The following is a 22061-nucleotide window of genomic DNA, read 5'->3' on the forward strand; positions in this document are numbered from 1 at the left end:
GTAAGTGGAGGAACACTTATGCATAAATAAAGGAACTCTGGGGACACTCTCTGCTTTGCCTGGGGCTTCTTGCTTTATAAAAAGAAAAAGAGAAGCGGTGCTGATTGCTGAGCGGGCCACCCCCTCTTCTTAGAAAAGTCTGGAGAAAAAAGGACATTGTTAGGGGGAGCGAAGGTCATCCCGTGGCGGAGGAGGCAGCCTCCCCGCTGGCAAGAGACCCTTTGGGGAAGGAAAACGGGGCTTTTCCGAGACCTGCCTGGCCCCTCAGGCTATGAGTACAAATAAATAAATGCGGGAATTAAAAACAGAGCCTCTGTGACTTATTGAGGCAACGGTGAGTCCTCCCCAGAGTCCTCCCCAGCTCTTACGCAATTGCACGAAGGAGAACTTAAAAACTAGGGACTGGGAGATTAGCAACCAGACATCTGAAAAAAATTAATGCTTTTCTGCATGGGGGGGGGGGGGTGTTGCCATCGTCCAGACAGCCATGTTTGTGCAGGCCTCGAGCAAAGAGGGAGCAGAGTTCAAGGCTGCAGCTGCAAAAGCTGGGGGGGGGGGAGGAGGAAGGAGAGGGAGAGCAAAAGTGAGTAGAGGGAGGGGGAAAGAGGTCAAGGGGGCTGAGTCACCCCCGTCTCGCCCGTGGTGCAGACAGGACAGACGGGGCTGGGCAGGAAAGGGCGGCTGGTAAGGCCGGATTCCTGCAGAAAAGGACGGAGGGTCCTTCTCTTGCCCGCCGTTGAGGAGGGGGATTGTGGGAGGAGAGTTGTGTTAGTTCTGCTAGTCTGTGGAGGGTCCCAGGAGCCCCTTGGCAAATTGGGCCCTGTTAGTATCTGCTGGCCAGTGGAAAGCTTGGGGGGGGGGTCCTTGGTGCTCTCTGGGCTGGGTGGCTTTCGGGCAGACGTTTCATGACTCAACTGGGGAACGTCATCAGTGCTAGAAGGGAGGAGGAGGAGGAAGAGGAGGAAGAGAAGGAGGAGGAGGAAGCCTGTGGGATCCTTGGTTCTCTCTGAGCTTGGATGTTTCCTTCCAGTACTTTCATGACCCAACTAGATAACATTATCAATGCTAGAAGGGAGGGGGATTTGCAGAGAGGAGGAAGAGGAGGAGAAGGAGGACTGTGGGGTCTTTAGTGCTCTCTGAGCTTGGCTGTTTCCTCACAGACGTTTCATGACCCAACTAGGTAACATCATCAGTGCTAGAAGGGAGGGTTTGCAGAGAGGACAAGGAAAAGGAGGAGGAGGAGGAGGAGGAGGAGGAGGAGGAGGAAGACTGTGGGGTCCTTGGTTCTCTCTGAGCTTGGCTGTTTCCTTGCAGACGTTTCATGACCCAACTAGGTAACGTCATCCATGCTAGAAAGGAGGGGGTTTGACAAGAGGAGGAGGAGGCAGAGGAGGCAGTTGGAGCCCCAGTGTTGCCCTTCCCCCCACCTGACTCACCAGATCATATCCCGGTTCCCCCTCTGCAGCTTCCCGTTCTCGTCCAGGTACTGCTCGATGACCAGGTTCCCGTTCGTGTCGTGGGCTGAGTTGTAGTTGGTCACCACGCGTGCCGGGATCCCCAGGCACCGGAGCACTAGGCGGGGGGGGGGGGAGAGAAAGTAGCCGGTTCAGCACCTGTTCGGTCTCTGGGCAGAAGAGGCGCCCGGCTCCCGCTTGGGAAAGCCAAACCACCTTTCTGCTCATTCTATGCTAGTCTGTTGGCAAACCCACATCGGCATCCTGGCTTGCAACGGAGAACTTTCTGGGAACTGAAGTCCACACGTCTTAAAGGAGCTAAGGCTGAGGAACAGTACAGGCAGTCCTCAACTTACGACAACAATCTAGGTTGCTAAGTGAGACATTTGTTTAGTGAGTTTTGTCCCCTTTGGCTACTGTTGTTAAGCGAATCACTGCAGCTGTTAAGTTAGTAACCCGGTTGTTAAGTGAATCTGGCTCCCCCCCATTGACAAGGCTTGTCAGACGGTCGCAAAAAGGGATCACGTGACCCTGGAACACTCCATAACCGTCATAAGTACGAGCCAGATGCCAAGCACCACAAAGGGGGATGCTATGACGGTCTTAAGTGTGGGAAAATGGTTGTAAGTCCCCTTTTTCAGTGCCGTTTTGTAACTTCCAATGGTCACTAAACGAACGCTTGTAAGTCAAGGACAACCTGTAGTGTTGTTGTAGCTCAGAGGTAGGCAGCCTTGGCTCTTTTATGACTGGTGGACTTCAACTCCCAGAATTCCTGATCCAGCATGGGGGAACTACGGCCCCTTCGTGACTTGCGGACTTCAACTCCCAGAATTCCTGAGCCAGCATGGAGGAAATATGACCCCCTCATGACTCGTGGACTTCCAGAATTCCTGAGCCAGCATGGGGGGACTATGGCCCCCCTCATGACTCGTGGACTTCAACTCCCAGAATTCCTGAGCCAGCATGGGGGAACTATGGCCCCCCTCATGATTGGTGGACTTCAACTCCCAGAATTCCTGAGCCAGCATGGGGGGGGAACTATGGCCCCCTCATGACTTGTGGACTTCAACTCCCAGAATTCCTCAGCCAGCATGGGGGAACTATGGCCCCCTCATGACTCGTGGACTTCAACTCCCAGAATTCCTGAGCCAGCATGGCTCAGCTTGGAAACCTCTCCCTTTCCCCTCAGCGTGGCTGGCTCAAGAATTCTGGGAGTTGAAGTCCACGAGTCATAAAAGAGCCAAGGTGGCCTACCCTATAGCTGAATATTGTTTGTTTGTTTTAAAAAAGAGCTTGGATGATGGGGCTACAGAGCGACGGCCTTTCTTGACTAAAGTCTGGCTGGCCATTCAAGCCGATCCAATCAAGGAACAATTCTTTGCTCCATTTCCTCTGCTTAAAACACCCACTCTGGGATTGAGCCCTGGCACGCAGCTACCCACAACTCAGCATGGGAGCTTAGCTGTGTGCTTGTAGGCCTTGTGTGGGAAGGGAAGACACACCTAGGGAGGTGATTTCTTTTTTTAAAAAAAAAACATTCAAAGAATATTCAACATTGAGCAAGGCATCTGCAGGGCACAAAAAAGGGGGAAAGATGCTTTAATACCGCAGGCAGGAGAAATCCTGCATCCAGTTTCCATCACAAGAAGCAACGGATGGGAACTGATCAAGGAGAGAAGCAAGCTGGAACTAAGGAGAAACTTCCTGACAGTTAGAACAATATACCAGTGGAACTACCTGCCTCCAGAAGCTGTGGATGCTCCAACACTGGAAGTTTTTAAGAAGAGACTGGACAGCCATTTTTGCAAAATGGTATAGGGCAGTGGTGGTGAACCTATGGCACGGGTGCCAGAGGCGGCACTCAGTGGGCACGCGCGCCATCACTCCAGTCCTAGGCCTTCAGCTGGGTTTTAAAAAACCTTTTTGCTTTAAGCCTCTGCCGCCGTGTGCAAAAAAAAAAGGTTCAATCAATCAGTCAATTTCAACTTCTCGCGGGAAAAAAAAAGATCTTGCAAAGTTGGAATGGATTGATTGAACTTTTTAGTCCCACCCAGTTTGCCGTTACCACCGCAGCCACGCCCACCCAATGGGCCACCCCCACCCAATGGGCTACACCCACCCGGCACCTGACGATGCATAAGTGGGTTTTGGGTTGCAGTTTGGGCACTCGGTCTCTAAAAGGTTCACCATCACTAGTATAGGATTTCCCACTTGAGCAGGGGGTTGGACTAGAAGACCTCCAAGGCCCCTTCCAACTCTTCTATTCTATTCTATTCTATTCTATTCTATTCTATTCTATTCTATTCTATTCTATTCTTTATCTCAATTCTATTCTATTTCTATTTCCATTCCATTCCATTCCATTCTATTCTATTCTTCCCTTCCATCCTATTCTATTCTATTCTATTCTATTCTATTCTATTCTATTCTATTCTATTCTATTCTATTCTATTCTATTCTATTCTTTAACTCAATTCTATTCTATTTCTATTTCCATTCCATTCCATTCTATTCTATTCTATTCTATTCTATTCTATTCTATTCCATGTTCTGTTCTGTTCAAATGTGCCATACTGTGTGCACTAATCAAACAGGCGGTAAGGAAGTAGCAGAACTCAGACACAAAAGTGGTGATGTAGAAAGTAAACGCAGGGTCAGCCCTAAAGGACTCAAAGTCTCTACACCAACGCACAGAGTGTGAGCAACAAACAGGGCGTCAAGGAAAGGAGGGCAGATATGACATTACTGCCATTACGGAAACTTGCTGGGGTGAAACCCACGAATGGAATATATCTACAGCGAGAGGGTTTTAAATATTTAGAAGAAAAAGATTAAAGAAAAGAGGAGGCCGGGTTGCACTACAGATAAGAAATAATTCCATCTCTGCAGAAACAGAGCATAACAAGGATGAATGATGAGACGCTAATTCCTCCACTTCCAACCTCAGCCCAGCTGCAAAGTTGCAGATTGAGGTAACTGGAGGCGCCTGGTTCTGTGGGGTTGTTGTTGTTGTTTTCTTGAGAGAAGGCTGTTGTAAGTTGGAACGGTCACTATACGAACCGTTGTAAGTCACCTCTTGTGTTTCCTCCTTGCCATGGAGGCTTCAGCACCAAAGAGAAATGGGAGTCTCTCCAAAAATCATGCTTGCCGTTCCTTCCACTTGCCCTGCTTTCTCTGGGGTTCACAGCCCCGGCTAGATTCAGCTTTCAGAGCTCCCCCCCCACACAGTCCACCCTCTGCCAAGCCATGCTTGTCAGTCTGAGGTCTGTAAATCGGGGTTTCCCGGCCCACAATCTGGTGACGCATAGCGGCTTCAAACAAGGAGCGGTTTGGAAAGCAATCTGAGGTTTCCTTTTTGAAAATCTGCCTGCCGGTTTGCTTTAATTACGCTGAGGAATTCTCCTCCTCTTCTCCCCAAGACTTACAAGAGGCAGCAGGAATTTGGGGGTGGGGTGGGGTGAACTTGATGAACACTACTATTTTCCAAGGCACCTGGAGGCAGGACAAGGAGCAAGGGATGGAAACTAATCAAGGAGAGAAGCAACTTGGAACTAAGGAGAAACTTCCTGACAGTCGGAACAATTAACCAGTGGGACAACCTGCCTCCAGAAGCAGTGAATGCTCCAACACTGGAAGTTTTAAAGAAGTGATTGGACAATGATTTGTCTGAAATGGGATAGAGTTGTTGTTGTTGTTGTTGTTGTTGTTGTTGTTGTTGTTATTATTATTATTATTATTATTATTATTAGCTCAGGGTTTACAAGAGGCGTAAAAAAAGAAATTGGACAGCCATTTGAGCAGGGGGTTAGACTAGATGACCTCCAAGGTCGCTTCCAACTTTATTATTATTATAGTTGTTGTTGTTGTTATTATTGATCATCACACAGTCAGCCAGATGTTTAGACTGGATTTGACTTTTTTGTCTACCTATTGATATTTTTTATTTTTACCATTATCATCACCATCATCACCATCATCATCATCATCATCATCATCATCATTATTATTACTACTACTACTATTTGGCTTTCCTTTTGGGGAAAAAGCACCTGTGGAACACTTCTTGAACTTCTCCCTCCAACCAGCGGCACCTCCATGATTGTGACCCACCTGGACAGCATCTTGACCTGTTATGGATTCTCACCTGTGCAGGCCACCGCGGCAAAGACCCAGCATTGCCCGTACCGAACCGGTTGGCATCCGTACTTCTGCCACCTCCGAAGGATGTCCACGCTGCCACTCCAGGTCATGGGGCTGACCCCGTCATCGTAGCGGTTGTCCCAGCGTCCAAAGAGGATGCCTTTGTCGTCGTTGCAGTTGACCTGCAGCCAAGAAAGCAACGCCTCCGTATGAGATAACACAAGCTTCAGTCGAGAAAGAAGAATAGGGGTAACTCAGGGTTGAACGGAGGGGTCCTTGCGGTTCTCTGAGCTTAGATGTTTTCTTGCAGACGTTTCGTTACCAAACTAGGTAACATCATCAGTTCCAGCAGGGAGTGGGGTAAATTGAGAGCAAAGCTCGTTCCCTTCGTTACCTAGTTTGGTCATGAAATGTCTGCAGGAAAGCAATCAAGCTCAGGCAGCATCAAGGACCACATTGTATACCTCCTCCTCCTCCCCCCCCCACAAACCCCACTCCCTTCCAGCACTGATGATGTTACGTAGTTTGGTCATGAAATGTCTGCAAGAAAGCAACTCAGCTCAGAGAGCACCAAGGATCCCTCAGCACAAGTTTGCCACAAAACAAAGTTTACAAAATTGTTTTGTGTAGGTCAGGGGCAGGCAAAATTGGCTCTTTTATGACTGGTGGACTTCAACTCCCAGAATTCCTGAGCCAGCATGGGGGAACTATGGCCCCCTCATGACTCTGTGGACTTCAACTCCCAGAATTCCTGAGCCAGCATGGGGGAACTATGGCCCCCTCATGACTGGTGGACTTCAACTCCCAGCATTCCTGAGCCAGCATGGGGGAACTATGGCCCCCTCATGACTGGTGGACTTCAACTCCCAGAATTCCTGAGCCAGCCATGCTGAGGGGAAAGGAAGAGGTTTCCAAGGTGAGCCATGCTGGCTCAGGAATTCTGGGAGTTGAAGTCCACCAGTCATAAAAGAGCCAAGGTTGTCTACCCCTGGTGTAGGTCCATCTTGTTAGACCTTGGATCAACTTTAAACCTTGCTTGAGGAACTCAGCCAGATCAGAGAAGGTGGGGATCCTTTGGAGTCTGGTCTCCTCTGTCAAGGAAGGGCTAGTCAACCCTGGCCCAGAAACCCATCCTGTCCTTTCCTTGAGTGCAGGTCAAAGGTCCGTGGTCTTACCATGGCGCTCACCACCCTGCTGATGTAGACGGGGCTGTTGCGTCGAGCACAGTCCTTGTCTTGATTAAGGAGGAACTTGGGGTTGTTGTCCAGCAGCTCCAAGCTGATGTCCAAAATGTCCTCTTCAAACTATTTTGGGGAAGAAAGGAGGTGAGAGAATGGAGATGGAGCTGGTGGCCTTCAACACAAACATCTGGTGGTTTCTTGGTTCCCAGCTGGTCACGAACGCATCAACGGAGTCCTTGCTCCATGGGTTGGACCCTAAAGAGCCACAGAAGAAGGAGGAACATGGCCATCCACCCTCTCTGCCTCCTTCTGGTGGGGGATGTCCAGCACCTGGAGACCCCTCAGAAGCTTGGGCACCAGAAGGTGGCCTGCCCACCACGGATCTCCTTCAGGCAGTGACAAGTCCTGACCTGTTTTCACCACCACCCCCTGCACATCCTGCTTTCTGCCTCCCTGTTTCTTCACTACAATTCTACTGTCGATTGTAATTCTATTTTATTGTTTTTAGAAATATTTATGTATTGTGTTTTTATAGCTTTCAACGTTAAAGCTGCTCAAAGATGGGTGGCAAATGACATGTGTCAGATATAAACCACCAATGTTAGACCAACAGCTAAGCAGGAAAGAAACCAGGAATTACCAACTCAAACAAAGAAGCAATCAAGGAAGCAACAAGAAGAAAAAGACAACAGCCCCATCAACACTGACCGGGCAAGCCATGTGTGTGTAAACAGAGAGCAAGCCATACTCCCTTCTACCACTGAGGCTGTTCCCTAGTTGGGTCATGAAATGTCTGCAAGAAAACAACCAAGCTCAGAGAGCACCAAGGAATCCCACTCCTCCTCCTCCTCCTCCTCCTCCACCACCACCACCACCACCACCTCCTCCTCTCCACAAACCCCACTCCATCTAGCACTGATGATGTTCCCTAGTTGGGTCATGAAACATCTGCAAGAAAACATCCAAACTCAAAGAGCACCAAGGACCTCACAGTTCAATCCTGAGCTACAAAGATTTTTTTCTAATTCAGGGTCTTGACCCATGTCTACACCTCCCCTAGCCTGGGTCCTACCCCCAGCAGCATCAACCTCACTTCCTATAGCTGCCCATTCAGCATGACCCAGGTTGAGAATTTGGGAGCAGAAGGCCACAGCCAGGATATTTTAGGGAACTGCCTTGTCTGCTTAATGTCATATTTATTTAATAACTTAAACATGAGCCAGCCGTGTGCTGCAGCTGCCAAAAAATCCAACCCAGTTCTAGGCCACATTAACAGAGGAATGGAATAAAGATTACGTGAAGAGTTAATGCCACTTTACAAGGCCTTGGTAAGGCCACATCTGGAATACTGCATCCAGTTTTGGTCACCACGATGTAAAAAAAGATGTTGAGACTCTGGAAAAAGTGCAGAGAAGAGCAACAAAGATGATTAGGGGACTGGAGGCTAAGACATATGGTTGCTGGAATTGAGTATGTCTAGTTTAATGAAGAGAAGGACAAGGGGGGACAAGATAGCAGTGTTCCAGTATCTCAGGGACTGCCCCAAAGAAGAGGCAGTCAAGCTCTTCTCCAAAGCACCTAAAGGCAGGACAAGAAGCAACAGATAGAAACTAACCAAGGAGAGAAGCAACCTAGAACTAAGGAGAAACTTCCTGACAGGGAGAACAATTCACCAGTGGAACAACCTGCCTCCAGAAGCGGTGAATGCTCCAACACTGGAAGTTTTTAAGAAGAGACTGGACAGCCATTTGTCTGAAATGGGACAGGGTTTCCTGCCTGAGCAGGCGGTTGGACTACATGACCTCCAAAGTCCCTTCCAACTCTATTATTATTATTATTAAGTTGTATGCTCCACCACTGGAGGCGTTTAAGAAGAGACTGGACAGTCAGTTGCCCGGAATTGAATAGAGTTTCCTGCTTGAGCAGGGGGTTGGACTAGAAGATCTCCAAGGTCCCTTCCAATCCTGTTATTCTGCTTGCCTCAGCTTTGTAACTGGGATTCGTATCTGTCTGTCTATCAAGCCATCCTCTCTCTCTCTCTCTCTCTCTCTCTCTCTCTCTCTCCCTCTCTCCCTCCCTCCCTCCCTTTTTTTTAATTCTCTGCTTTTCTAAACAGGGCTCAGAGCGAAGGCAGCCAGGCGTGCAACTCAATCACCTAAAATATACAACATTTCTTTCTAAGCCCTTCGTGTGGCCGGGATGACAGATGTTCCTGTGTTTTCCCGTCAGCGCACAGAGAGGGTTTTGTGTGGTCTCCGGAAGGAGCAGGATGGAACTCGAAAAGTATTTAGCGATTCACACACAATTAGCAGCAACAAGATGCCTTTTGTTCTCGGTCACCTGGAACTTACCTGGAGGACCCACCCAAATTGATCTGAAAATCTTGTCCTGGCCAAAAAAAACCCAAAACGTTGCCAGGAACAGAGGCATTTTCTGCACCCCAGACTGCGGGAGGCTGAGGAGGGCAGGAGATGCCAGCTCCGTGGGCGCCACTGGAGATCTTGGCACACCCCACGTACCTCTCCACAAGGGAAGTGTGCAATAGCAGTAGCGCTTACTCTATATACTGCTTCCTAGTGCTTTGCCGCCCTCTCTAAACGGTTTATGGAGTCAGCCTCTTGTCCCCCCCCCCCTCCAACAATCTGGGTCCTCATTTTACCCACCTTGGAAAGATGGAAGGCTGAGTCAACCTTGAGCCCCACCCTGATTGAACTCCAGGCTGTGGGCAGTGAGTTAGCCTGAAATACTGCATTTCTGACTACCGAAGCACCACTGTGCCACCACCAAAAATGAGCAACTATATCAAAGAATGGAAAGAAAGAAAGAGGGAAAGAAGGAAGGAAGGAAAGAAAGAAAGAAAGAAAGAAAGGGAGGAAGAAAGGAAGGAAGGAAAGAAGGAAAGAAAGAAGGAAAGAAAGAAAGAAAAAGGGAGGGAGGGAGGGAGAGAGGGAGGAAGAAAAGAAAGGAAGAAGGAAAGAAAGAAGGAAAGAAAGAAAGAAAGAAAGGAAAGAAAGAAAGAAAAAGGGAGGGAGCGAGGGAGGAAGAAAAATAAATAAATAAATAAAGAAAGAAAGAAAGAAAGAGAGGGAGAAAGAAAGGAAGGAAGGAAAATACTGCAATGGCAATAGCGCTGATATACTATTTTCCATATACTAGCGGTGATAAGCTATTCTCCAAAGCGCCTGAAGGCAGGACGAGAAGCAACGGATAGAAACTCATCAAGGAGAGAAGCAACCTAGAACTAAGGAGAAACTTCCTGACAGTTAGAACAATTAACCAGTGGAACCACCTGCCTCCAGAAGCTGTGAATGCTCCAACACTGGAGGTTTTTAAGAAGAGACTGGACAGCCATTTGTCTGAAATGGCATAGGGTTTCCTGCCTGAGCAGGGGGTTGGACTAGATGACCTCCAAGGTCCCTTCCAACTTTATTATTATTATTATTATTATTATTATTATTATTATTATTATTATTATTATTATTATTACTGCTTCACAGTGCTTTACAATCCCTTCTAAGCAGTTTACGGAGTCAGCTTCTTGCCCCCCCCCCAAACAACCTGAGCCTTCATTTTACTGACTTTAGAAGGACGGAAGGCTGAGTCCATGTTGAACCAGTTAGGATCAAACTCCCGGCTGTGGGTAGAGTTTTTGCCTCCAATCCTGCCCCCAAACCACTGCAACACCAGGCCTTTTTGATGCAAGATCAAGGGTGTCCCCAGACTTGGTCAAGAAAGTCAAGATACGGTGGGTGCTCCATCATTATAGAGGTTTTCAGAAATAGACTGGACCCCCTTTGGACTGGGATGGTATGAGACTCCTGCCTTGGAAAGGGGGCGGACTAGATAGAAGGTAGCTCAGCCCCAGAAATCGTGGGCGCTCCATCCCTGGAGGTTTTTAAGAAGAGGCTAGAGAGTCACTTGTCTGAGATGGTGTAGGTTCTCCTGCTTGAGCAGGGGCTGGACTAGAAGACCTCCAAGGTCCCTTCCAGCTCTATTCTATTAAAAGACCTCCAAGGTCCCTTCCAGATTCTATGTTCCAAGACGGGGGCTGAGAGAATGCTATTTATCAAAGCTCCACCTGTTTTTTTTTTTTAAAACGGGTATCCAAATAGCTCCAAGTCCTATGGAGGTTGGCCAAATAGAAACAATGCCACAAAAACAGCCCTGAACGAAGGCAGGGTAAAAATAACAACATAGTATAACATAACATAACATAACAACATAATACAATAAAAAGTAAAGTAAGGTAAGGTAAGGTGAAGTAAGGTAAAGTAAGGTAAAGTAAGGTAAGGTAAAGTGAAGTAAAGTAAGGTAAGGTAAAGTAAAGTAAGGTAAAGTGAAGTAAAGTAAGGTAAGGTAAGGTTGTTGTTGTTAATTGCGAAGTCGTGTCCGACCCGTCGCGACCCCATGGACAATGTTCCTCCAGGTCTTCCTGTCCTCTACCATCTTCTGGAGTCCATTTAAATTCACACCTACTGCTTCAGTGACTCCATCCAGCCAAGGTAAGGTAAAGTGAAGTAAAGTAAGGTAAGTGTCAGAATCCAATTATATTTCATCTTTAATTATCAAATATAGAAACTCCCAATTCTGCCTTCTCTGGATTCTGCCATAAGAGGGAGAGAAGGGGGAGAACAAAGGGGCTTTATGGCCCTCACTTCCTTCTTTACACTTCAAAGAGCTGAATGCTGAATGTGTGTTTATTGTAACCTCAAAGCGTTAACATACCAAAGGAGGGTAGTTGCCTTTCATGTAGTTATCTGAAGTCCCCATGCAGACGGAAGAAAGAAGAAAGGGGGTGGAATTGTGATACTTGAAACTATCACTGGAAGGGGGGTTGATTGGGTGGGACTACTGGGGAACCCCTTAAAACCTTGAATGGAAGAGCTTGAACCCCAAGTCCTGTCTAGCATGCCTGCAACCATTTTCTCTTAATAAAGGATTCCTGTTGGAAGAATTATTCCAAGAGTTCTGTCTTCTTAAGATGCAAAGTGGGGTGGGTCCTTACATTAGACAGGACTTGCAAAATTAATCCACCTGGAAGGGAGACCCTTGCCGGGGGATTTTGCAAAAATTTACCATGTCAGACAATGGAGAAAGAGAGGGGGAAAACTCCCTGGAAAGAGAGCCGCTGACCCAGTTGGAACCTTGCCAGATGTTGGGATCCGAGAGGCCAGATTCCTCAGGAGAAGAAGTGGTGGAGACACAGGACCACAAGCCTCGCTGGTCGATGAACGTTGGAAAGAAAAGTGAGTGGAGAAAGGAATCAAGAAAGGTGACCCTGAGACGGGGACCAAGCAACCAGAATGGAAGCAGGAGATGGAGAAATCCCTGCACGCAAGTGAAGAGGGAGGAAGCTGGGTACCGTACTCAGACTGGATCCTAGAGAAAGCTATTGACCTGATGAAGAGAATTCTCAGCTCCCTAGGAGAGGAGAATACTGAGCCCTACGGCCGCCCCAGTTCCTGGAGCCACAAAGGGAGAGACACCGAGGGGGACGTGGAACCTGCAACCCCAGGGACATCTACTGATCCAGGAGCCCCCACCCCCTACCGGACCACAGATGGCACTCTGGACGGAAGACACTACCACCCACAACGGAGGCACCGATCCATTCCAAGACGTCCACCATTGGAGGTGAAATTCAAAGGGGAGCCAACACGCTTGGGGTTTTTCCTAACCCAAGTACTCAGCTACATGGAGGAATATGGGCAGGACATTCCCAGCGACAAAGCCCGCATCCGGATCGTGCAATCTGCCCTGGATGGACCAGCTGCGGATTGGGTAGTGAACTTGCATGACTCCAATGCCCCAGAACTCAGTAACTTCAACCGGTTCATGTCCTCTTTGAGAAGACGATTTGAAGACCCCCTGGCTGATCGCAAAGCCCGTGAAAGAATAACAACGATGAGGCAAGGCAAACGCCCAGTGGCTGAGTATACACAAGAATTGCGGGCCATTGCCAGCAAACTGAATTGGCCAGAAGACATCCTCCTTGGCCATTTCAAAGACGGACTAAACTATTATCTATATGATGCTTGCCTGCCCCGAGGGGACCCACATCGACTTGAGGAATGGTACGTCTTGGCAGAGGAAGCAGAGATCGACATATTGAAGAGGCACCGCCGAGGAAAACAATGGAGCCGCCCCCCCGCCTGAGCTGACACACCAACCGGTGAAATCATCGGATACAGCCAAGAAGCAAATGGGGTGTTTCAAGTGCGGAAGAGAAGGGCATCGAGCTATAGAATGCCGCTCAAAGGCCCCCCAGCACAACCCAGACAGATTCCCAATCAACAAACCCGGAAAGTATTCAGCTAAGCCAAAAGAAACAGCCATGAGAATGATGGAAATTGCAGAAACCCCCACCTCTGCTCACCAAGGGGAAAGGACTCCAGCCTACACCACAGGGCCGGTGGATGCCTCAGATGACAGCTCGGAGGGCGAACCCCTGGTAAGTGGATGCATCACACCCATCTTCAAACAGTGACTATATTAATCCCCCCCATGCCCGAAGCTGTGAAGGTGAAAGCCTTAATAGACTCTGGCTGCACCCGCTGCCTCATTAGCCCAACACTAGTGGGGAATCTGGGCATCCCATCCAGGAGACTGGAACAACCAATCTCATTTGGCCAGCTAGATGGATCCATAGCAGGGGGGGTGCCAGCTACCCTAGCCACTCTACCAATACACTCTCCCTGGGCAACCATGAAGAGGACTTAACGTTTGTGGTGACCCCAGGTATGGAATGCCCAATGATTCTAGGGATGGAATGGTTGAAAAAATGGAACCCCTGGGTAAATTGGAGGACGACAGAAATCAAATTCCCGAAGGGGGACCCTATGGACTTAAAACCCCAAGGGAGGCTACCAGAATCAAGAATAGAAAAAGCATCCATAGGAGAGGAAAAAAGATTAACAGAAATACCAGAGGAATATAGGGACCTTGCTGAAGTCTTCAGTGAGGAGAGGGCGAATGAGCTTCCCCCCCACCGACCCACAGACTGTACCATTGAATTCAAGCCTGGGGCAAAACTCCCGAAGCCCAGATTATACTCCATGAGCCCAAAGGAGAAGGAGGAAATGGAAAGATTTATAAAAAAAAACCTAGAGAGAGGTTTCATTGAGCCAGCCAAGCCTAAAGTGGCTGCCCCGGTCCTTTTTAGAGAGAAGAAGGATGGCTCTTTACGTTTATGCGTGGATTATAGGGCCCTGAATACAATCAGTGAAAGCAACCTATACCCGCTGCCCCTCATGAAAGACATGCTGTCACACCTATCGAAAGGGAAAATTTTTTCTAAACTAGACCTAAGGGAAGCTTACTATCGCGTGAGAATTAAGGAAGGGGACGAATGGAAGACTGCATTTAACTGCCCCATGGGGTGCTATCAATTCAAAGTCTTGCCATTTGGATTACAAGGGGGCCCTGCAGTCTTTATGCAATTAATCAATGACGTTCTAAGGGAGCACCTGTTTAAGGGGGTCCTTGTTTACTTGGACGACATTCTTACCTTTACCGAAACAAAAGAAGAACACGTCAAACTTGTTAGAGCGGTTTTAAAGAAGCTGCGAGCCGCCCACCTATATGCCAAACTCTCAAAATGCGAATTCCACCAGGAAAGGATAGACTACCTAGGCTATCGCATATCCCCACAGGGCATTGAAATGGACCCGGAGAAGGTCAAAGCAGTACTAAATTGGGCACCACCCCGCACAAGAAAGCAACTACAAAGTTTCCTGGGCTTTGCAAATTTTTACCGCCAATTCATCCCCTCATTTGCACAGATAGCCTTGCCCCTCACTAACTTACTAAAAACGAAGGGAACATCCTCAGTAAAACCTAGCCAGCCACTAACATGGACAATGGAGTGCCAAGCAGCGTTTGAGAGACTAAAGAGACTTTTTTCTGCCGAACCAGTACTAAGGCACCCAGACATGGACAAGCCCTTCGTAATACAGGCAGATGCAAGTGATGTGGCAGTGGGGGCTGTAAAGTAAGGTAAAGTGAAGTAAGGTAAGGTAAAGTAAAGTAAGGTAAGGTAAAGTGAAGTAAAGTAAAGTAAGGTAAGGTAAAGTAAAGTAAGGTAAAGTGAAGTAAAGTAAGGTAAGGTAAAGTAAAATAAGGTAAGGTAAAGTGAAGTAAAGTAAAGTAAAGTAAGGTAAGGTAAAGTAAAGTAAGGTAAAGTGAAGTAAAGTAAGGTAAAGTGAAGTAAGATAAGGTAAAGTGAAGTAAGGTAAGGTAAAGTGAAGTAAAGTAAGGTAAAGTGAAGTAAAGTAAAGTAAGGTAAAGTAAAATAAAGTAAGGTAAAGTGAAGTAAAGTAAGGTAAGGTAAAGTAAAGTAAGGTAAGGTAAAGTAAAGTAAAGTAAAGTAAAGTAAAGTATAAAATATAAAATATAAACTAAATGAAATGAAATAGGTTTTCAAGAAAAGATTGGATAACATTTCTCCAGGGTGGCATAAAACCTCCTGCCTTGGTTGGGGGGGATGGACTAGAAGACCTCTAAGGTTCCTTCCATAGCTACAATTCTATGTTTCTATGAGAATAAAGCAGAAGAGGAAAGTCAAGTCAAGTCAAACCCAATAAAGCAGAGAAGGGCCACGACTTCTCATGTGGTGGACTTTACGCTCTTGCGGATACGTCTAAAAATAGTGCTGGCCTTTTTAGCAGCTGCATCCCAGAGCTGGCTCAGCTTCAGCCCCTGATTCAGAAGGACACCCAATCCCTTTCCCACGTCCGGCTGCCAAGTCATGTATTCCCATCCTAGACTCATGCTTTGCATTTCTCTCTCTCTGGAAGCAGGCCTTGCCTTTCCTTGGGTGTGTTTCAGGTCAGCCTTAAGTCTGTCTCGTAATTTGAACCTTCAAGAAGGGTTAGTCATCTGCAGATTTAGTGTCTCCTCCGTCCCGTCAAAGTCCTTCCAAAAAAAGTATTGAACGGCCCAGGGTCCAGGATGGAGCCCTGTGGATTATAGCGGTCTTCCAATAGTTGAGGGACTTCCCCAAAGAAGAGGGAGTCAAGCTGTTCTCCAAAGTGCCTGAAGGCAGGACAAGAAGCAACGGATGGAAGCTACTCAAGGAGAGAAGCAACCTGGAACGAAGGAGAAACTTCCTGACAGTGAGAACAATTAATCAGTGGAACAACTTGCCACCAGAAGTTGTGAGTGCAGGAATTGAGTACGTCTAATTTAATGAAGAGAAGGACGAGGGGGGCATGATAGCAGCGTTCCAATCTCTCAGGGGCTTCCCCAAAGAAGAGGGAGTCAAGCTCTTCTCCAAAGTGCCTGAAGGCAGGACAAGAAGCAACGGATGGAAGCTACTCAAGGAGAGAAGCAACCTGGAACGAAGGAGGGCTTTCCTGATAGAACGATCAATTGATGGAAGTTATGGAGTCTCCAGAAGTTGTGGAGGTTTTAAAGAAGAGAGTGGACCACCGTTTGTCTGAAACGGTGTAGGGCAATGATGGTGAACCTTTTAGAGACCGAGTGCCCAAACTGTACCATCTAACTCAGGGGTCTTCAAACTTGGCTCTTTGATGACTGGTGGACTTCAACTCCCAGAATTCCTCAGCCAGGCACACGTGCCTGGCTGAGGGATTCTGGGAGTTGATGTTCACTAGTCATCAAAGGGCCAAGTTTGAAGACCCCTGTCTTAAATCTAACAAACAAAATGGAGCCTGGCTGAGGAGTTCTGGGAGTTGAAGTCCACAAGTCATCAAAGGGTCAAGTTTGAAGACCTCTGATCTAACTCCTATTTATTCTTTTATTGTAGGAATGAAAATTAGGTTTTTTTCGATCCGATGGATCCAATTGGCCTGATCCAGTTTTAGACCAGCTCTTCTGCTCTTCCCTAAGTTCTCTCTGGCACAAAGTCAAGTTCTCTTTTGTCAGAAAAGAAAACTATGGATCCACCTGTCTTCTGTCCCCCACAGCTAAAGGATAACGTAGAGCTAAGTGGATCTCCTGCAGAAAAGATGGATTCCTCGTGCAGACCAAGTTTGCCTTGGGGTACGGGAGCTCTTGACATATCCGCTTTTGGGGTGGCAGAGTTTTTGAGGTGTTTTGGGGTGGAGGAGAAGAACCAAAACTGCTTCTGAAGGCCTGGAGAAGATCTTGATCAGGGCTCAAACAGGACCTCAACGTTCCTCCTGGCAGGTCCTCAGATACTAGATGAGGTCCTTTGGGAACTGAACTTTGATCTCCTTTGGGGGTAGGGAGGAAAAGGAGGCGAGCAGGCTGGCTGGGGAATTCTGGGAATTGAAGTCCACCCAGCTTCAAGTGGCCGAGGTTGAGACACATGGATCTGGCTGGGGAATTCTGGGAGTTGAAGTCCACCCAAGTGGCCAAAGTTGAGAAACATGGATCTGGCTGGGGAATTCTGGGAGTTGAAGTCCACCCAGCTTCAAGTGGCCGAGGTTGAGAAACATGGATCTGGCTGGGGAATTCTGGGAGTTGAAGTCCACCCAAGTGGCCAAAGTTGAGAAACGTGGATCTGGCTGGGGAATTCTGGGAGTTGAAGTCCACCCAAGTGGCCAAAATTGAGAAACATGGATCTGGCTGGGGAATTCTGGGAGTTGAAGTCCGCCCAGCTTCAAGTGGCCGAGGTTGAGACACATGGATCTGGCTGGGGAATTCTGGGAGTTGAAGTCCACCCAAGTGGCCAAAGTTGAGAAACATGGATCTGGCTGGGGAATTCTGGGAGTTGAAGTCCACCCAAGTGGCCAAAGTTGAGAAACATGGATCTGGCTGGGGAATTCTGGGAGTTGAAGTCCACCCAAGTGGCCAAAGTTGAGAAACATGGATCTGGCTGGGGAATTCTGGGAGTTGAAGTCCACCCAAGTGGCCAAAGTTGAGAAACATGGATCTGGCTGGGGGATTCTGGGAGTTGAAGTCCACCCAAGTGGCCAAAGTTGAGAAATGTGGATCTGGCTGGGGGATTCTGGGAGTTGAAGTCCGCCCAGCTTCAAGTGGCTGAGTTGAAAAAGAATGGCCAAGATGGCTTCCAGCCTCTGTTTCCTCCACAGAAGAGTCAATTTCCCACCAGCGTGATTAGGGCATTACAGGGAGACTCCTCCTTCAGGAAACACATATTTGTGTAGGTTTTGTGGGGCAAATGCAAACAGATGTGAGTGTTGAGTGGGAATTTTCTGCCCTTAAGTGAGTTCAAGGCTTTCACATCCAGTTCCCTGCCTAGGGAGATTCTCAGTCCTCAGTGAGGTTCTCCCAAGGGTGCTGTTTCAAGAGGCAACTGGGCTGTTTCGCTTCTCATCAGAGCTGAAGAAGCTTCTGGGATGAGAAGTGAAATGTCTTCAAAGAAAAACAAGAAAGTCCAGTGGCCTTTTGAAAAAAGCCCCTTTGGGACATCCAATTGCCTGGTGAGTCAGAATCCATCCTGTCTTTGCCAATCCTCTCCTCCTCCTCCTCCTCCTCCTCCTCCTCCTCCCCCTATCCCACTTCCTCTCTCCCTCCTCCTCCTCCTCCCTTCTCCTCCTCCTCTTCCTCCCTCTTCCTCCCTCCCTCCTCCTGCTCTTCCTCACTCCTCCTCCATTCTCCGTCTCTTCTTCCCTCTCCCCCTCCTCTTCCCCCTCCTCTTCCTCCTCCTCTTTCTTCTCCTCCTTCTCCTCCTCCCTTCTCCATCTCTTCCTCCCTCTCCCTCTTCCTCCTCCTCTTCTTCTCCTCCTCTTTCTTCTCCTCCTCCTCCTCACTCCTCCTCCTTTCTCCATCTCTTCCTCCCTCTCCCCCTTCCTCCTCCTCTTCTCCTCCTCTTTCTTCTCCTCCTTCTCCTTCTCCTCACTCCTTTCTCCTCCTCCCTTCTCCATCTCTTCCTCCCTCTCCCCCTCTTCCTCCTCCTCCTCTTCTCCTTCTCCTCCTCCTCCTCCTCCCTCTCCCTCTCCCCTCCCTCCTCTCCTCAGCATTTTCACTTCCAACAAGGTCACCCAAGTGAATGAAAAAGTAAACAAACAGCCAAGTGTAGGATTATCTGTGGCCATGAAAGGCCTTTTTACTAGCTGAGGATGAAATTTAAGAGGGGGATTTAGATGCAGATTATAGGCAGGTTTTTAGGAATGGGTCTTGTTTTGACTGACCGGCCGGCCGTTCCAGAAAACCAGGGCCGAGAGCCAAATGTCTCCAAGAGCATCTCAACTTCCTGCTGCAAACCACAGACTCGCAATAAACCCTGGTTATGAATCTCTTCCTTCTTCCCCTCCTTGGCCAGGACGTGCAAATGCTCTTTTTCGTTTATGTACCTTTTCGCAAGAGGAATTTCACGGTGAGGCCAGCACGTCTCTTTCTTGGGACAGAACATTTTGTAACGGCCGTTTTGATCTCCCTCTGAGGTGGGGTGGGGGACAGCAAGCCACGCTGCCCTCATTTGGGGAGGGGGCAAGTTTTGAAGACGCTGATGGACGATGGATAACAGGTCCTGAATTTCACCCCCTCCTCCCACCCAGATACTCTGGGGAAGCTGAGAGGAAGGACAAAGTGAAATGCAGTTTATATCTTCTGACTGCGTTGGATTTACGGGTGGTTTTCCAGAACTTGGAGAATCATTTTAGGGGCCTTTAAAATATGGGCTGGAAAGAAGCTCGGGTTTGACTGTGAGGTTAGGCACACCAAATCTATGCAGGAGTCTCTTGCCAAGGTACACAACAAGTGGGGAAAAAAATACTCTGCTTTTGTTCCAACAGAAGATAAGATATCTGGGCAGGTGTCAAGCCCTAAACCAAGAATGACAAGCTGTAATCCTTCCCATCTGATTTCTTTATTGTTTCACACCTATAGGAAGAATCTTTGTCAGATGAAAGATTTGACTCTCTGCATCTATAATACACCCTGGGAACTATTCAGGAGGGGCTGTCTTCACCCTCTTTCACTCCCACGGGATATCCAGGCTGGGTTGCCTCTTACTCCTCTGCGATGCCTCTGTCCCTCTTGTGATCCACTGAATTATAGTCCATCACATCAGGTGTGGACTTCAACTCCCAGAATCCCTCAGCCTCCAAGTGTGGACTTCAACCCCCAGAATCCCTCAGCCACCCATTTTGGACCAACTCCCAGATTCCCTCAGCCGCCATGTATGGACTTCAACTCCCAGAATTCCTCAGTCACCATGTATGGACTTCAACCCCCAGAATCCCTCAGCCACCCATTTTGGACTTCAACTCCCAGATTCCCTCAGCTGCCATGTATGGACTTCAACTCCCAGAATTCCTCAGCCTCCATATATGGTTTTCAACTCCCAGAATCCCTCAGCCGCCATGAAACAATGGATGGAAACCAACCAAGGAGAGAAGCAACCTAGAACTAAGGAGAAACTTCCTAACAATGAGGGCAATTAACATATGGAAGGATTTGCCTTCAGAAGTTGTGGGTGCTCCATCACTGGGAGTTTTTAAGAAGAGACTGGACGGCCATTTGTCCGAAACGGTATAGGGTTTCCTGCCTGAGCAGGGGGTTGGACTAGATGACCTGTGAGGTCCCTTCCAACTCTATTATTCTATGCTCTTGACCTGGGAAACTCCCAGAATCCCTCAGCCACCACATGTGGACTCCAACTGCACAATCCCTCAGCCACTATGTGTGGACTTCAACTCCCAGAATTCTACAGTCGCCATGGGTCAAACCCAGAAGTTCATCAGGGACAGCTTTGGCCATGCTCAAACCAGGATGCCCTGGTTTATTTGCCAGTCTGAGGGCCTGGGAAGCTTCTAGGAAAGACGGATGGGAAGATGAGGAGAGAAAAATTCATATCTCCAGGAATGAGTGGCAGAGAAGATGACGCGGCTATCAAGCCAAGGCTATGGTTCCTGAGCAAAGGGACCGTTCTAGGCATGATTCAACTCCGTGTTGTGGAGGGTATGGTCAAAAAAGTCAAGATGGAGGTCAAGATTGGGGCAACAGTCCAAATTTTGTTATGCGCATTGCATATGACATCATGGAGTGTTGATCATGGTCATCGTTTGGCTTTGTACGTACTCAAATGAGACATGTATCTATGTGCCTCTCGCTTTGTAGGTACTCAGATCAGACATTTTAATTTTTTTAAACATTTTAATGGTTTTTATTGTTTTCAAATGATTTGAAGATTTTAATTGCGTTTTTGAATTGTGAACCGCCCAGAGTCGTTTGCTGACATGGGCAGCTATAAAAATCAAATTAAATCCCATCCCATCAAACAAAACCAAATCAATCAATCTGGACGCCCTTGGCCGTGCTCAGCGAACACCCTTGATTCAATTTCTCTTTGAGCAGGAATCCTCAGCCACAAAGCCTCTACAGTCCTGCATTCATTCTCCACATTTGGCACCTAACATCAGAAACATCTGCCAGGCTGTCCCACCTCCTTTACACACGGACGATCTGAAGCTGTATGGAAAACCCCCGCCTCCAACGGAATCGCTGCTCAACACTATGCACAGACACAGCCAAGATATTGCAATGGAGTTTGGACTGGACAAATGCGCCATGCTTAAAATCATCAGGGAAAAATAGTGAAAATCGAAGGAACCAAAGACGCCCTGCGGAAGTAACATCAAGGGTCTCGTCTGGATGAAATGATCATAGTACCTGGGCATCCTTCAAGCTGACAACATCAAGCACACGGAAGTCAAGAAAGAACTAAGAACTGAATATATCAAGAGAGTGAAGAAGCTCTTAAAGTCCAAACTCAGTGGAGGAAACACCATCAAGGCAATTAATACTTAGAAAATTCGACTCATTAGATACACAGCTGGAATAGTGGCCTGGACTCAAACAGGACTAAAAGCAACGGATAGGAAAAGCAGAAAAATAATGACAATGAATCAATCATCCTTCATCCTTCGCAGTGACATTGATAGACTTTATCTACCAAGGCAAATAGGTGGGCGTGGAATGCTACAAGTACATCAGATGGTTGAAGAAGAAAAAATGGCTTTGGAAGAATATCTAAAGAACAATGATGAAGATGCACTGAAATTAGTATATCAGGAAGGCTTACTGACTACTGGAGAGACCAAACTGGCCTACATGAGCGATCAAATGAAGAAGAGAAAGGAGGCGTGGGAAGACAAAGCAATATATAGCCAATACATTACAAAAAAAGTAACAGATAAAGCAGATAATAACAAGACCTGGCAATGGCTAAGAGCAGGACAGTTGAAGAGACAGAGAGGTTAATTCTGGCTACGCAAGACCAAGCTGTAAGAACAAAGGTATACAAAGCCAGAATTGAGAAGACAGCAACAAACAGCAAGTGCTGCCTCTGAAAAGAATGCAAACAAAGGTGGACCACCTGGAGAGCAGCTGCAAG

At 47.7% G+C, this 22061-nt stretch overlaps 1 protein-coding gene across 1 annotated transcript in view; it reads right to left on the bottom strand.

The window, feature by feature from the left end:
* TGM2 (transglutaminase 2) overlaps positions 1 to 22061 on the bottom strand; it is a 68512-nt gene that overhangs the window by 13776 nt on the left and 32675 nt on the right. The window contains exons 5-7 of the mRNA XM_039368191.1: positions 6770 to 6898; positions 5599 to 5776; positions 1437 to 1572 (exon numbers count right to left, since the gene is read on the bottom strand). Coding sequence (XP_039224125.1) covers positions 1437 to 1572; positions 5599 to 5776; positions 6770 to 6898 — 443 coding nt within the window. The remainder of the gene's footprint in view (positions 1 to 1436; positions 1573 to 5598; positions 5777 to 6769; positions 6899 to 22061) is intronic.

Source organism: Crotalus tigris, unplaced genomic scaffold (assembly GCF_016545835.1).
Source record: "Crotalus tigris isolate CLP2741 ecotype Arizona unplaced genomic scaffold, ASM1654583v1 scf7180000020719.984301794:720406, whole genome shotgun sequence".
NCBI classification, from domain to species: Eukaryota; Metazoa; Chordata; class Lepidosauria; order Squamata; family Viperidae; genus Crotalus; species Crotalus tigris.